We start from the raw sequence: 17621 nt of genomic DNA on the forward strand, positions 1-17621 counted from the left end.
TATACAATGTATTGCCATTAGAACATTGTTACACAATGGATAACAGTGCCTGTAACTGCTAACACTGTAGTTTGATAAGGACTTAAGTTTCCGGATAAGAAATTCGCTTTCCAAAAAAGCACCTTCTATTTTCAAAATAATGGGTTGTCTTATTAGACAAGAGAGAACAGAAAATCATTCCTGAAGTAAATGTATTTATATGCGTGTTAGAGTATGAATGAAACCGTCTGGTGAATCTGTAGGCTGTTCAATTTAGACTTTATCGTAAGGCAGCCGTCAGTACCGGCTTGTGGATGTGTACATGTGCCCATGATTGCAGTGACTGATGAAACATAAATTCTGCACTTATTGTAGGGCAGTCGGGGCATGCCTGGAGTTCCGGGGACTACAGGACAACCGGTGAGTTATCGTCCGTGAGTGAAGGTCAGTGTCAGAAACCTAGTATTTCTGAGCTTCGTTGTGTTTGTCATTAAGGTAACCTGTGATTGATCAAACTTGCTCTTTTCATATTATAGGTAATATTTACTTTGTAACCGGTGCCGGTGGAGGGAAAGGTAGATCAATCTTGTAATAATCATATTTTCTTACAAAAGGGTCGATCAGGTGGAAGAGGCCCGATGGGCCACCCCGGGCCGATGGGAGACGTGGGACCGCATGGACCTAAGGGGGGCAAAGGAATGTCTGGTTTTGATGGCGTCATGGGACCACGTGGTTTCAGAGTGAGTACAGAGACTGTAACATCATTGGACTGGACTGTAATGTGAGTAAATGAACTGTCCTCTTTCACTTATTTTGTGCCATGAACATAATCAAATATATGAGGTTATCGTATTAGTGATGACAGTGATAACATACAACTAACGATGATGGTGATGATGATAATTGATGATGATGTTGATGATGCTTCTAACAAGGACGTTGAGTCGAATGTACGACTGGCTTGTTCCAGGGCCCAGTGGGAGTACCCGGGATGCCAGGCAAGGATGGTAAAACGGTAAGTAGTCAGTAGTCAGTAGTCAGCAGACCCATGCATGTTGGTAGAGGATTTGTTTAATACGTGTTTCATCATTGTTGGAACGCAAATAAAGTTTCTAACATTATAATTATATTTTAGGGAGAAACTGGTCCCCCTGGAGAAGATGGCATGCGCGGGCTTCCTGGCTGTGACGGCTTGCACGTGAGTAGCACGTGTCTATTTCATATATCGACTCAACACACAGATTCATGCATCGAATCTACGTTCCTCAATAGTTTTGTCAACGTCAGGATACTCAGTAAATATAAGTCATATATTGGATTGCATTACTTTGATATCAACAGTCAAATTGCTTTACTTTAAGTCCCACATATCACAATCAGCTATTACAACTGTGTTTCATGTTACGTGTACAACACCCTTATCACTACATGTATGTCGGGGGGATAAGACAAGGCTATATTTGTACACCGTCGTGTAGGCACCACGTGTTGTACATGGAGACTGCTTACTGATTCCACTTGTGGGATATACAACCCACATTGCCATAGGTCGGGTGAGATAGCCAGAGGAAATTGCCCTGAAGGTCAGATCCGACGTTGTAATGATGATATTTGTCTTTCAGGGAGTCAGTGGAGAGCCGGGGTCACCTGGTGTTCCGGGACCGATGGTGAGAGGCTGTCGGGTCAACTCGGCTTTTTCCGCCGGCTTTATACTTTGAGTAGCCATATTGTTTTTTTAACTGTAATACTAGTATTGCTAAAGTTCGCATATCATTATGGAAGTATCAATCAAGATGTTTAGCGGATATTATATGCTTGTATATATTTTGATCTGGACCAGAGGTTAACAGTAACACAATGAATATGAACAGAAGGGATTAGTTAGTACAACGGGTTTTTCGCATAAGATTTACAGAACCGGGTGTTACATTCACTTTTTTCTTATTACAGGGTCCTCCAGGTCCTCCAGGTAAAGGTGTACCGGTACGTCTAGGTTTCTACAGTTGTATAGAACTTAGTGAGTTGAGTTGTGTTGGGCTTTACGTCACATCGGCATTATTTCAGCCATATAGTGACGAGCACAAGTCTGCATTAATAAACATTGTAACTTACAATTTGTAAGCACGGAGTCAAAAAGCGCGTTTTGTTTCAAAAACATATATTCATTACATTGTCATTTAAAGACAGAAAAAGGCATAGCACTAAATTTAAAGGCAGGCAATTTGTTAGTCACATTACACAGTTACAATATATGATACAGATCAACTTCCCTCAGGTTGTCCACTATCAGATGAGAGCTCACGCGGGAGAACAGAGCTTTCAGATTTGTTCATCATAGTGTGAGTCCCTTGCAGACGATAAGTCCACAAAGTCAAGCAGAATTTGCTTGATGGTGAAAACCTCATCGCAAGAGACACACATGGGGGTCCATCCCCATCCGTTTTCAGCAGATAGTCATGTGTAAACTGACTGTGGTCAATACGACATCGTCGTAAATTGACTGACAGCCCATGTAGGTATAACCAATTGTTGGCTTCAGTTCATACAGTTTATTTCTTCCTACTTGAGTGTCCCACCTCTTTTGCATGAGGTCCCGAGTATAGCTTTTGATGGTGGGTTTGAAATCACCGTATGGGATCAGCAGTGGAGATAAGGGCTTGTCAAGAGCTGCTTTAGCTGCAGCATCGGCTTTTGTGTTACCTGCTATGCCGACGTGACCCGGCAACCAGCAGAGGACGATGTCACATTGGCCAGTAGAAAGGTCGTTGTAAAGTTCTAAAATGTCCAGAATGATTGGGTGACTTGAAGTAACATTTTGAAGTGCTTGAAGGCAAGATAATGAATCTGTAAAAACGATGAAGTTTTTGGAATGATTTTGCTGTTTTATGTAGGTCAAAGCTGAGAAGATAGCTTTGGCCTCGGCAGTGAAAATGGAACTGTTGTCGGGGATCCTAGAGGAGACAGTCTTGGATCCAATGACTGTAGCACTGGCAATTTGGCCCTCATCCTTGGATCCGTCTGTGAAAACGGATCTATGGGTGTCATACTTGGAACGCAACTGGTTGTATTCCTGCTAGAACACCAAATAATTTGTTTCGGACTTTTTTAGTTTAGTGAGGGTAAGGTCGACCTGTGGTTAGGTTGTGTCGAAGTAAAAGCTTGGTCTCTGCTTATTCCATATTTACTGATCACTGCGCGGTTGTGTTGAACCTCGGATAACTCGAAATATTTAACTTCGACACACCTGTGTTTTGACTGTGTATATATCTTATCAGTCAAACGTACACCTATGACTCCTGACCACAGAGTCGACTGTCTCCAATATGTAGTACTTCTGAAGTAGTCTTTGTATACTAAATAACGTTATCCTATACCTTACCCTCACTCATACATGAGTACATATGTCCCTCACTAGAGATTTCCATAGAGGGGGAGGCAACGGGGATATTCCGATAACTGTGGTTAATTATCCCTCACCGCGCGTTTAGCGCGAAGCATGGGATATAGTATTAGGCTCCGTACATACGTACGAATTGGAATATCTTAAGAACTGTTCTCTAGATTCTTTTCATATTTGGTACCTAGGTTCATCACAGTATAAGAAAGGGCCAAGTCAGGTTTGGTGACCTTGACCTTCATTTCAAGGTCACACGGGGACTTTAACGTTTTACCTGGTGACCTTCACGTAATTTTCAAGGTCATAGAAACACTTTGAAGATTTCAGCATGTAAACCTGCATGTTAAGCTATCTCAAGAACCGTTCACTGGATTTTCTTATATTCAATACCAAACTTTATCTAGGGAAGGCGCAGGGCCCAGTCAATTTTGGTGACCTTCACGTAACTTTCAAGGTCATAGAGAAGATTTCAGCATATTAACCTGCATGTTATGCTTGTCAGCGAAGAACCTCAAGAACCATTCACCGGAGTTTCTACATATTTGACACCAAGCTTCATCTAGGGAAGGCCCAGGGCCCAGTCAATTTTAGTGACCTTCACATAATTTTCAGGGTCACCATGACACTTTGAAGATTTCAGCATGTTAACCCAATTGTCAGCAAGATATTTCAAGAACGGTTCACTGGATTTTCTTCATAGACTTTCAAGACTTCCCTTGAATGTTTTTCAATAAGCAATTTGTTTAGTACTATTTTTGCATATTTCATGCACTATGACATTCATGTCAAGGTCAAAGTCAGTCTTGAAAATATGTCTGTGTTTGAACAACTAAAGAGCAAGATATCAAGAGAGGTTGACTGGTCATGTTTTTGTTGACATTTAACTTAAACTTTCATTACTTTATAAGTTTGATTTGATAATTTGCGGCAGGGGGTTATGTCACCTTAGTGACAATGCTTGTTTAGTGTCATCATAGCTCTGACGTTGTAGGTCGATGCTCAGACTATCAACCACTGGTGTATCTGGTCCAGACTCAATAATTTACGTGTCGTCTTGACAAATAGTTATGATGTTGAGATTAAACAATAAAACAGAAGCTTTGAGAGGTACAAATACAAATCTTGTTTTCTGCGTGTTCGAATCGAGATATAAATACTGTCCATATTTTTTAAGCAGGGTAGTATGGGTGAATTATTTTTTAACTCAGGCAGTTTAAATCCGCAACAATCTCCTCTTCGGGAGGCCTGTTTTTTTCTACATTCGTCTGATCTACGAATAAGCTGTAATCAAAAATGCCTTAAATTATAAAACACTGGAATATTGTTCAAAAGGGCACGACGCTCTCAAATCAGATATCAGACGTGTCTGTGAAGCAGAGTAAAATATCCCCTTTTAGATGTGTTGGAAACTGGTCGTAACGCCCGTGCTCAAAACCGATACGGCTGGCTATACGGACAGTCTCCGGGACATATACGGACAGTCGCCTAACGGATTATTAAATTGCAGGGTAATCCCGGATTCCCAGGCCTGCCCGGCCTACCAGGGAACTACACCACAGACGGGGCACCCGCTCGCTTCAATAGGATTACCAGGATTGCCAAAGGCCTGAAAGGGGAAAAAGTAAGACACAGATCTCAGACAACTTTGCTGTCAAATATCTCGTCAAATATGTTTTGTCATAGTATTTGATATGAAAACACAAGTGACATGATTGGACAATATAATATTTACCTGTATATTTTCGATGTATCAACACTAGCTTGGATTTCGTTATATTGAATGTATTAGAACACTCGTGAAGGCCATTTCTTGGTACCCTCCCATAATATTGCTTGAATATTGCTAAGAGCGGCGCAGATTCCTGGATATCAGGAAGAAGTAACCACACAAATCAGTTGGAGCTGGAGTTCATTCCATTTACGCCATCTTGTAATTGTTGTTTGTTGCCCTTGATTTGGAAATATTTGAATATATTTCATTTTGACTTCTCCAATTGAAATATCAAAGTAAATATAATCAACTAAGCAACTTGTTACCAACCACTTCCCAATGATATATATTTCTCCTATCCTGTTATTAATGCCAATGAGCTATTTCACTGTGAGTGCCGATGTAAGTGCAGCGCTTGTAAAATAGTAATGTAATCACATCCGTTTTGTCTGTTACAGGGAGAGCGTGGGTTGAGAGGTGAGAAACTCTGGTGAAGGGTGCATGTGCGTACACAAACACCCCACTGGCTACTTAAAACTATATTTAGATAGATTGACATACAGTCGAATGAAGTAAATTACCGAGGTCAAGGAGTAGTGTCCCTTTGGTACCTTATATTATGTTCACTAAAAATGCTACGTCCTATGTCGTACAAAATCAAATGTCCAATTCTCATGTTGCCTTTTCAAAACGACCAGAGTTCGATCTTATCTTCATTTACCGACCTGCAAGCCTTGTTAAAATCATTATGGATGTATGTGTATACTCGAGACAGACAAAGAAACAGACCCTGAGCAAGGGAAATAACTGCTTTGTCGCTCAGTGGCTTCTGGTGAGTTTATTGGTGCAGTCAGTTGAGGCTAAAGAAAAACTGTGACATGATGCCAAGGTCAGTTTTGACGTTTAACCGTGGCATTGTTTATGTGAGTAATCTTTGTCTGCTAATTAATATAACGTTACATCTGAGTTTTCAAACGATTAAGGTGATATTTAAATTCAAGATACTTGAAACAAACTGTGATATCCTATTCCTACCTTTTGCCGATGGTACTAACACTATACACGCTACCAACGTGTGGGGCTGTGGGATAGCCTAGTGGCTAAAGCGTTCACTCATCACGCCGAAGACCCGGGTTCGATTTCACACAATGGTACAAAGCCAGTCTTGGTGTATTGCTGGACCATTCCTAAACCTCACTCACTCACTACCAACGTTCCAGCAACTGAAGGCACGACGTTACGAGAAGTCATGTTAGCGTTACTACCGGCGTACGTCTTAGAATATGGACATCTATTTTACAGGGCCTTACGGATGCCCAGGGTTCCGCTGCCCAGCAGTTAACGGTTCCAGAGTAGGTAAACCTCAAGTTATATATGTACCCGCAAATAGAGGTATCATTAATAATGGACCCACTTACATGGGATCCCGTTACTGTTTATAACGGCTAAATAGATGTACATGTACTTTTCTTTAAATCAACCGACCATGTTCCATTCTTCAATCAGTGGTTCCTTCCATCCTGTTCCACAGGGTCTTCCCGGACCTCGTGGGTACGAAGGGAAAGACGGCCTCCCTGGTCCTCCTGGCCCTCCAGGTATACCCGGGACACCAGAGAGGTCAGGCTGTTTTAAGGGCCTATTAGGACCCCAGGGAATTAGGGGGCCAATTGGCCCTCCAGGACGTGACGGAGCCCCCGGAATAAAGGGTTCCAGAGGCAGCCCTGGGATCGGGTCCCCTGGCTGTAAAGGATCGAAGGGAGAAGAGGGGATGGTTGGTATGCCAGGACGCTCGGGTCGAGATTGTCTCCCGGGGACGACACTACCTGGACTCCCAGGCAAACCAGGGCTCCCCGGGCTACCAGGGCGGTCAGTTAAAGGCGAAAAGGGCTATCATGGAACTATTGGTCCGTCAGGTAACATACAGATATTAGTTGCTAACAGTTGACGCCGGTTCTGGTATGTATGGTTAAGGCAATAACAGAAATGTTACATGTTTAGATTAACTCTCTTCCTAGTCTTTGATGTAACGTGTTTTATCTTATTATTGACTGAATTGCCTATAATATGCTAAAAAGGTTCCCCGCGAATCCCCGAGAGGTTCCGGGCTTCGACTGGTCTTTAGCAATCCAAGCTTATCTTGAGAGGCTGCTAACAGATCAGGGGGTCAGGCTCTCTGACTTGGTGTCATCGTATCCCAATGTGTAGGTCGCTGCGCATGATGTCAGTCAGTTGTTTGTCTGGCTCAAAACCCCCATATATAGTTGGAATACAGCGACGTTAACCAACAAACAATCGATATTAATATATATATGACCGAAACTGAACCTCCAAAACTACTCAAAAGGAATCATGCATCATGGTTTCATTAAACAAATTCCGTTGCCTGTTTCGCTACAAACTCGAAAAGATCTGCAAACGTATCCTCTGAGCGTTCCATTTTAAACCAGTGTGTTATATCTATACTAGGCAAGCGTGGTCGGAAGGGCGACTCCGGGAAACGGGGGCCTGTTGGTGAAAAGGGCGAAAGCGGGCCACCGGGGGGACCTGAAGTAGGACCAATGGGACCCCCTGGTCAGAAGGGAGAACCAGGGCAGGGAACAAAGGGTGAACCAGGGCTCAGAGGAGTTCCGGGGGTGAGTGGCGAGCCTGGGAGGGACGGGCTACCCGGACTGGATGGTGAGGATGGACTTCCAGGAGCACCCGGAACTCCTGGTGAAGGACTTTGGGGTATGAAAGGTAGGTATAATCTGGCTCAATGAAGAGTTATCTCCCTTCTTGTTGTCATCATACGTCCAAGATCGCTACTTTGACGACTACACATATCGAGCAAAGTCTATAGACAGCAGTTGCCAGCTGCAGATTGTGTCGAACAGAATTTTCCAATATTGCCCGGTCATGAATTCCCGTCAATGCTGTCACTGCTGACGTGGAGTCTTGCTTCGATTCGAGCGCATTCGCGCCTGTCTATATTACCTAGCAAATCACTTCCGCTTGTCAGGGAAAGACACGTGTCTGTATGACTGAGATATGATTTGGCTTAAGCCTTTATGTCTGTATTTGGTTTTGTTTATAGAATTTCATAGCAACGATTCATGGCATGGGACCAACATGTTCAATCTAGGCAGCTAAAACAAATGAACATACTTGTTTTGTATTATTCATAAGTTAAGGCAGTTTTAAGACAAAACATATTGGCTTTTTTCAGGGTCGAAGGGCACACCTGGGTCCCCAGGGTTGACAGGGGAGATGGGGTTCCCGGGGGAGAAAGGGGGGAGCGGAATTGCCGGACCCCCGGGACGGCCTGGTCCTCAAGGCCTGCAAGGTCAAGGTCTCCCCGGGCTAGACGGTCTCAATGGAATCAAGGGGAGCAAGGGGACGCCAGGTAGGGAGGGCTACCCTGGGGAACCGGGCGCTCCAGGGGAGAGGGGAGAAAAAGGGGAGTCTGGTGTATCCACCAATGGGATCAAGGGGGATAAGGGAGACGCTGGCGAAGGTCTAAACGGCAGGGACGGGGCGGAGGGAACCCCTGGTATGAAGGGGACCAAAGGAGCTAGAGGTCTGCCCGGAGAACCAGGGAGGGACGGAGAACCGGGGACATCAGCATCGGACAGTGCACCAGGGCTGAAAGGTCAGTAAATAACACTGAACGGTTAGGTGTATGTACATATGACAATGTTAACCTCGACAGGCTCTAGACACGTGTGTTGTATTTTAGTGAATTCTTGAGCTGAATGGCTGAATGGTCTTAGGTACCTTGTCTATACAAGCAGATTAACGAAGACGGTATAAATTGGCATCTGGTTGATCAATGATAGCTGAAGTGATGTTAAAAGTGACTTACGTCCCATAATCTGAAACAAATACGCCACGGCCAGCACTGCGACTTCTGATACGCGACTGGCAATTTATAGACTGGGCGTGGCTTGTGTTGCACTATTGCTCTGAACGATGTCACTTCATGACTACCTGTTTGTGTGTTAATGATATTAAGGAGACTACGAAGTTGTTCTTGTTCATGACTTCTCTCTAAGAATTGACTTTGATGTTTTGTTGCGTTTATGGAGATACGAGTGCATACCTCCATAAATACAAAGAATATGAAAGTCAATTTTTAATTACTTCTTTCAGAGCTATATATAGAAGTTGGAGTATTAAGTAAGGATAATAAGGATTATCAGCATTGTAACTAAATTGAATTTCATCCATATATCTTACCTTTACTTTATTCTGAATTAAATGGTACTGGTAATATGTCTCCAGGTGAAAGTGGCTTACCTGGGCTGGACGGAGAGAGGGGTTACCCTGGTCCAGACGGTCCCCAGGGACCGCCAGGGGACCCTGGCGTGAAGGGGGAACAAGGTCTGCAGGGATTACCGGGTCTATATGGTCTGGATGGACAGGATGGCCCTCCCGGCCCTAATGGACTTAACGGCGAGCCGGGGGCCCCGGGGTTGGATGGGGAGAAGGGTGAGGCAGGGGAACCAGGACCCCGGGGCTATCCAGGGGAGATGGGAATGCCGGGGGAACAGGGGTATGGTGTGGAGGGACCGAAAGGAGACAAGGGGGAGCCCGGAGATGACGCCCAGGGTTTGCAGGGGGAGCCGGGGGAGCCAGGTCCCGTGGGTCAGACTGGGCTGCCAGGCCTCCAGGGGCTGCCTGGTGATGACGGACAGAAAGGAGAGCGGGGGGAGCCTGGCTTTGGAATGAGGGGCTTCAAAGGTAGATTCATTTTATTTACTTAATATATTCTACACTTATAGGAGTTAAAGTACATTCGATTCTTTCACAATACAGAAGTGTTTCTACCAAATGATGACAGGTTAAGTGTAAAAAGATGAAAGAATCAGGTTTTCTCCTTCTTTTGAGTACTATATGATATATACGTAATATAACATTACTTTGCGGTCGTCATTTGAACGCTGTTTTCTATTTATGCATAACTATAAATTTCAGAACCTGGTGAATTGATACTTCGACTTTAATTATATCGAACTTTTTTAGAAGTGATTAATTATGAAAGTGTTCACATGTTGAGTTGAGTTTTACGTCGCATCGGCATTATTTCAGCCATATAGCGACGTGTTCAAATGAATGAGGATTATACTTTTCTTGCAAATTATTATTTTATAGCTGTACAACAACATTAAAATGTAAATCGTTTCAGTTAAAGATACGTTGTATGTATACTATGTATCTATTCAATGTCCTGATTGTCCCATAATGTATGGTGCTGTGTAATACAGGTGACAAAGGCATGGTAGGGATGGGCATGCCCGGCCCTCGTGGGGAGAGGGGTGACCCTGGAATTATGGGTGAGGTCGGACCACGAGGACCCCCAGGACCAGCGGGTTTAGGAGAACAGGGAGAGAAGGGTGAGGCAGGCGTTGGAATTCCCGGCCTCCCAGGATCCAAGGGGGAGCAGGGAGAAGGGCTGCCAGGCCTGAGAGGAACACCAGGTAGGAAGGATCTATCACGTTTGTACTTTAAGTCTCTTTGGAATCCGAGGAGGACGTTGTCGAGTTGTGTTGTCGAACTCGGTTTTTGTAACTATCCCTATGGGATTCCTACAGTTTTCATGCCATTCATAATTTGACAATTAAACTGATTGTTTAGTCCTCAATAAGAAAAACACTGATCACAGTGGAATTTAAACAAAAATAATCAAATAAACTTTAAAAATTCGACTTAAGGTTTACATTATTTCGTTGCCAGACTGGAATATAACATGAATCCTGAGGTGCTTAGCATCGAAATGTCATTGTTTCTATCCACAAAGTGACGTATTTGTTATATTTCAAGCTGTGTTTCAAACACCTTCTCAACTAAGATATAAAGCTCTGTATCCACCTGTAATTACCAGGTTTCCCCGGCCCCTCCGCCTACATCTACGTCCGTCACAGCCAGGGCCAGGTCATCCCAGCCTGTGTGACCCGACACCCCTCACTATGGACTGGGTACAGCATCCTTCACACAGAGGACGAGGGGCGGGCTCATTCTCAAGATCTGGGTAGGCGGCATTGGTCTCATATATGCTCATGCCAATAATGGTTGTCACCCCCTTCAATTTTTTTAATTGGAGAAGGGGTGGGGGTGTGAGGTGTGTGTGGGTGTTTGTTGGGGTGGGGAGGGGGGTGACAACCATTATTGGCATGAGTATATTTCACACAATCTGATTGTCGATACACAGTGAAACCCCTAAAGTCTGGATTGGGGTTATAAGTCTTGAAGGTGAACCTTCCTGGTGAGTATATGTTTGGAAGGTCACCATATCAAGCTCCTTCCCAGCTCATGCCTCCTTCGTTGCACTTCCGGCAACATTGCTACAAGTGTGGAAGCGGTCATTACAAGATTCTTGAATTCTTGAACAATGAATTTAGTGACTATTATATTTTTATGTATTTTGGGGGAAGGCCATCAGGGTTAAAAAAATTGAAATTCTAACTTGCTATTACTATAAATTAATTTACGTTTTAAATATTTGTTGGGTTACTCAGATAGGTTCGAGATGGCAGACTAACGGTCACCAAGACCCCCGTTTATTCATACTAATGACATTTGAAGCAGGAATTCAATTGCAAGGAAATAGTTCAGCACCAAGTCAAAACATTGATTACACAACAGTCTCGTTTCCTGCTGACTGGGTCCCGTCCTAATGGGCAACTTCGTACAATAACCAGTCCAGAACTTTGAGACCAGTTCATTCAACTGGATACATACATATTAATCGGTATTATTTGATACATCTAAGCACTTGTATATTACAATACTACGCTCCTTCTAATCCTTGCAAATGCGTTGTGCAGCGTGCTCTGTCGTACAACATGCTCTGACGGAAATCTGGAAATCCTGGAAATCTCAAAACGAGGTTGTGCCGCTAGAAAAGTTTGGCGGTCTGGTACGGACTTGATATTATATCAATCACATTGTGCGTTCCAAAACTACACTGAATAAGCGCAAAGAATACATAACTGGTGTAACCAGTGAGCCAGATGAATTGTGAATCATTTTACGACCTCATCGAACAGGCGCAGTCTGTGACGTCTCAGTTAAAGGAGAATACTAGACAATTGCAATAATTTGCTGAGTGAAAGATAAAGTCATCAGAAACATGTACCCCAATGTTTATATCAAAAATATGGTTTATTATGTTTTTATCGCGAAAACAGTTTCTGTTATCTGAGCTTCGGCCATTATGCATATTCCGCTGGAACTCACGTGACCTTTCCGCTCGTGACGTCATATGTGACAAGCGTCCGCCATATTGCCAAAGAACAAGCGCTACAGTAATACAAATCGTGTTATTTCTGTCGTTTTGTACATGGTACGATGGTGTATTCCGTTGCCTGGGGATGCACGGAATCATCGATAAATGGAAAGAGCCACCATTTCTTCCGTTTTCCAAGTAAAGAGACAGATTTAGGCAGGGGAAATGCTCCGATCATTCCGAGTCGGACGCATATGAAAGAGACATGCACACATGGGGTATGAAAATACCAAAACTAGGCTGAAGAAGGAAGAAGTACCCACGAGATTCATTTGTACTCCATCATTCCCTGTTTCAACTGACTGTCAGTGGTATTTTTAACATAAATTAGATTAATCCGACTGCCAGTCGAATTGCCCCCGCTACAAAATTCCCCAGCAAACTTAGTCAAAGTGCCCTGAAGTTTTGGTCAAATTGCCCCAGGGGGTAGTCAAAATGCCCCAGTTTATTTAAAATGATTAAATTTAGGCCATAAATGCATAGTTTTGTCAATTTTGATATTATGTTCTTCGTATAAAAGTATATACATAGATATGAGTTTACTAATGGAACATTTATCAGAAATATTACTTCCTAATACCTTTTATTTGAAGAGCATAATATCAAAGTTGACAAAAACTATGCATTTACGTTACGGCATATATTTAATCATTTTAAATAAATTTTAACCAAATTAGAATGAATGATTAAATTTGCTGGGGCATTTTGTAGCTGGGGCAGTTCGACTGGTACCCATGAGATATATAGTATCAAAATCAGTAAGAGATTTCACATGAGCTTGAAAATGTTTCGCTTTAACGTTCTTTTCGGTTTGGAGCCCTAAATGCTGCAGTCTGCCTGAAACATTGCCGAATACAACGGCGATTGGTAAAGTACTTGTTGCTTTCATTGTTTTCCATTTTGTCCAATTACGTCGGCATCAGACGGGCTATTTGTCAGTAGTGTGTGCCGTGAAAGTTGTACTGTATTCTCATTGGCTGACAAGATGTCATTCTAAGGCTATAGCCGAGTACCATAACTATTTCCATAACCAAACACTGGGGAAACATACATTGTCCTGACTAGTATTTTATGATTCGCCAGCTTTCGGGGAATAACTTATCTGCGTCACGAATTTCATCTCTGATCGACCAGGCTGGGATCTTGTATGGGGACTTGATACGTTATTAATGAGAACTAGGATTCTAATTTTTTTCAACAAAATAATTCCAGTGTAATTTTTGTAGCAGATAATTTCTATTTTCTCCCGTATGAAGCATAATTATTTTGTTTTTAAATTCCAGACACCCTACAGTCACCCATTTGACACAAAAGGAACTGCAATCACATTTTAAAAAACCCAATTCTTAGGGACTGGTCATATATGTAAAGGGGTGCATGGGTTTGCTGATTGGAACTGTTTCACATTTTGCTGACAAATAGTATTCTTGTTAAGTGATATGGTCTATTTTTAAATGTATTTTGACCTCAAGCGGTGCCTCCGTTTTGCTTGATTCTTCTTCTTCATCTTCACTCGAAGACTGTCTTGCAAGATGTAAAGTCGGATCGTATTGATACGGTCTAACATCCATTTCAGAAATGACATCAGGAACATCTTTTACTGCTTCAGAATCCATGGACACTGTTAAGTTGTGAGGTAAAATCAAAGAGGAAGCCATCAGCAACAGGCACATATGACGTCATGTCACGTGACCCCTCTGCTCATTAACTGTCGGGTGTTTCCGTAATAGGCGGAAATAAGAGTACGTTTTTTGTGTTTTTATTGCTTTTCTGCAAACATTTTGCTCAGTTTTAATCACGGAAGGTGACTTATAGAACAAACCGGAACATGAGTCTCATTAACCTATTTAGACAATGACCTCCTTTTCAGCCGATCTGAATTTTCTCGTGTGAAAGTGAAAATAGACATCACAAACAACTATGGTTACACTGAATTCAAATTCCTTGTTTCATAAGAAAATGGTATTTACAACTGAATTTCAATTTTAAACTTTAATAACATCGTATTTCTATATTTTATGGCGAGGTGTAGCTAGCCTGACCTTAACTAAGACGTCTCAGACTGCCCCAGTTTGATGAGGTCGTAAAATGATTCACAATGCATCAGGCTCACTGGTTACACCTGTTATGTGTATTGTGCGCTTGTTCAGTGTCGTTCTGTAACGCACAATGTGATTGATATTATAGCAAGTCCGTACCAGACCGCCAAACTTTTCTAGCGGCACAACCTCGTTTTGAGATTTCCACGATTTCCAGGCTTCTGTTTGTCAGTGCTCGCTGTACGACAAAGCATACTGTACGACATGTTTGCAAGGATTATAAGGGGCGTAATGTTGCAATATACAAGTGCTTAGATGTATCAAATGATACTGATTAATATTTATGTAGATAGTTAAATGAATTGGTCTCAAAATTCTGGACTGGTTATTGTACTAAGTTGCGCAATATGACGGAACCCAGTCAGCAGGAAACGAGACTGTTGTGTAATCAATGTTGTGACTTGATCCTTTACAACATATCAAAAGTTTTGTTTTCGTTCGCATTCTCCTTTAACGACATGCCGCCTACACCTCGCCATAACATATAGAAATACGATGTTGTTAAAGTTTATAATTAAAATTAACTTGTAAATACCATTTTCTTATGAAACAAGTGATTGGAATTCAGTGTAACCATAGTTGTTCGTGGTGTCTCTTTTCACTTTCACACGAGAAAATTCGGACCGGCTGAAAAGTAAGTCATTGTCTGAAAAGGTTAATGAGACTCATGTTTCGGTTTGAGGCGCTTGGACCTCCTTGGACGGTCTGACCTCTCATAGACTCCTTGCTCTTACATAAATAAACTTTGATCTGTTGTTTGCAGGCCTGGGTGGTTCTTGTGTCAGCCGATTCAGCCCCATGCCAATCCTCTTTTGCAATATCCACAACGTCTGCAACTACGCCAGTCGCACCGCCACAAGCTACTGGCTGTCCACAAGGGAGGTAATCCCCATGATGCCGGTAGAGGGTGCTGCAATGTTGACGTATATCAGTCGGTGTACAGTTTGCCAAGCTCCCGCGCCAGTCATTGCTGTTCACAGTCAGACGACACAGAATCCCGAATGTCCGCAGGACTGGGTGGAGCTGTGGACGGGGTACAGCTTTGTCATGGTAAGACGGTTTTTCCGCGGTACATTTGCTATCATTCTCTTGACACAATACATGTGTGAGTGAGTTGTTATTTGAAGCCGTATAGGCTTTACCATTTCGAGATCTTGCATGACATTGACATCCCAGGGATTAATCCGTGGTTTGGGTGGGATTCGAACCTGCTCGTGAATGAGGACCTGGCGGTTGCTGTGTGTAACCTGGCTCAATGCGCGTTGCTTTACTTAAATCACTGGTCTATCTGGTCCATGTTCGTATAGGAATAGTAACCTTGCTTGAATGTTGCTCAAAGATCTTCACTATAGTACTAACATGAGCAGGGGCGGTGGAGTAGCCTAGTGGTTAAAGCGTTCGCTCGTCACGCCGAAGACTCGGGTTCGATTTCCCACATGGGTACAATGTCTGAAGCCCATTTCTAGTGTCCCCAGCCGTGATATTGCTGGAATATTGCTAAAACAAATCTTACTCACACTCACTAACATGAGCGATACTGGTTTCCATGAGTATATTTACATTTTTTGTTCCTACAGCATGCCGTTGGATCAATGAGTGGAGGACAGCCTCTAGCAAGTCCGGGAAGCTGTTTGGAGTCTTTTTCAACAAACCCATTTATAGAATGCACAAGCTCAGGGCAGTGCCACTACTTCTCCGACAAGTTTAGCTTCTGGCTGGCTACAGTACCGGACAGTAATAACTTCAACCCCTCTCAGGAGACGCTAAAAGCCGGACAACATCTCTCTCGTATCAGTCGATGTAAAGTTTGTATGCTGACTGTTCCCGTTTGAGAATCAATCGGACCTCAGGCTAAGGTTTGAAGCCACATGGTTGTTGTCAGGGACAAATAAAGAGGGGGTAATGGTCAATGAATGGAGAATGTGAATGGACTTGTGTTGACAAAAAGTCAGGTATGTCGGTTTGATGGACAGGACGATGAGGGTTTTGATGATAAGCTCTGTTACCGAATATTTGTAAGTTGTTTTCAACAGAAGATTCCTTGTTCCATTAATATGAAAATGTTCTTTATTTTCTCTTCGGTGGCATATGGTAACGGCAGACGCTTGTTCTGTTTGTCAGAAACAAAGATATATTTGTAAAATAACTATGAATCGCACTGTGTTTATCTCACCTCCACATAGTAACATGATCGTTGACTACTGTAATTTACCATTGAAGGATTACTAACAGGCATTCTCCCCGACGGCTACTACAAAACCAAAGATATATGTCGGGATGTGTGCAGTCTTCTCACAATACTTACAGTACCCTGTACATGGCATAACCCGTAAAGGCTGTATGAACACTGAGTTGTATCTTCATCGTGATCAGTCGTGAAGACCATGGGATTATGCCCGGACTGTCGACAACAAGAAATAATCTGTCCAAATTACTTGTCGACAGTCCGGGAAAAGGTAGGTGATGTTCTACATGAGTGACTTCACTCCCAGTGTTCTCGAAATTAACAAACCAATTAAAACAGAGTGTGATATATATAGTAGACAATATAATTATTCAGTCAATATAACAACATGCATGTATCATGCATGTATCATATGTCACACAATATAACATATTTGTATAGCATTTCGATAATCCTACTCCCAATATCACAAAATAATTTGTAAGCTCTCTGTTTCTTTCCGGATGTTGTTGCATGTTAAACTCCAAAATGGTAATCCTTCCACTCGCATAACGTAAAATAAAAGTCTGTTTTTGCAACCTTAATTCTCTTGCAAATTGTTAAAAAGACATTCTCTTTAATCAACTTAATTTATTTACTCATGATACGAGCATAGCTGTAGCCACCATAGCCACTTGCAAACCACTAAGCAAACATTCTCTTTCATTAATTAACACCGTCACGGTAAGTTGACCACCCGATGTCGACACTCCGGGTTTTTTGTTTTGTCGACGGTTAGGAACATCCTATTTTTCATTTGTCGACAGATCGGGCTGACACCGCCCAAACATTGAAAGCTATAAGCTTGGAAGGGAACAATCTTCTTTTCTGTTATTACAGTTGTTATTACAAATTGAGAATTTGTGTCCATTAATTCTTCTTAAAGGTTCTCATATTTAAACACGCTACTGTAGCATTTTATTTGTTACTGAATCAAGCATAATACG

At 42.5% G+C, this 17621-nt stretch overlaps 1 protein-coding gene across 1 annotated transcript; it reads left to right on the forward strand.

Annotated features, from left to right (window-relative positions):
• Positions 1 to 619: 619 nt before the first annotated feature.
• On the forward strand, positions 620 to 16921 carry LOC124291808 (collagen alpha-5(IV) chain-like). Its single transcript, XM_046728882.1, has 16 exons — positions 620 to 719; positions 950 to 994; positions 1115 to 1177; positions 1602 to 1646; positions 1930 to 1962; positions 4884 to 4997; positions 5546 to 5564; positions 6390 to 6439; positions 6619 to 7000; positions 7554 to 7823; positions 8293 to 8715; positions 9348 to 9806; positions 10331 to 10543; positions 10948 to 11094; positions 15214 to 15500; positions 16028 to 16921. Exons 1-16 carry the CDS (start codon positions 636 to 638, stop codon positions 16280 to 16282), a joined length of 2889 nt encoding a protein of 962 aa, XP_046584838.1. The 5' UTR covers positions 620 to 635; the 3' UTR covers positions 16283 to 16921.
• Positions 16922 to 17621: the final 700 nt, after the last annotated feature.

This window comes from Haliotis rubra, unplaced genomic scaffold (genome assembly GCF_003918875.1).
Source record: "Haliotis rubra isolate DU_JTF1 unplaced genomic scaffold, ASM391887v1 Scf5, whole genome shotgun sequence".
Taxonomy (NCBI): Eukaryota; Metazoa; Mollusca; class Gastropoda; order Lepetellida; family Haliotidae; genus Haliotis; species Haliotis rubra.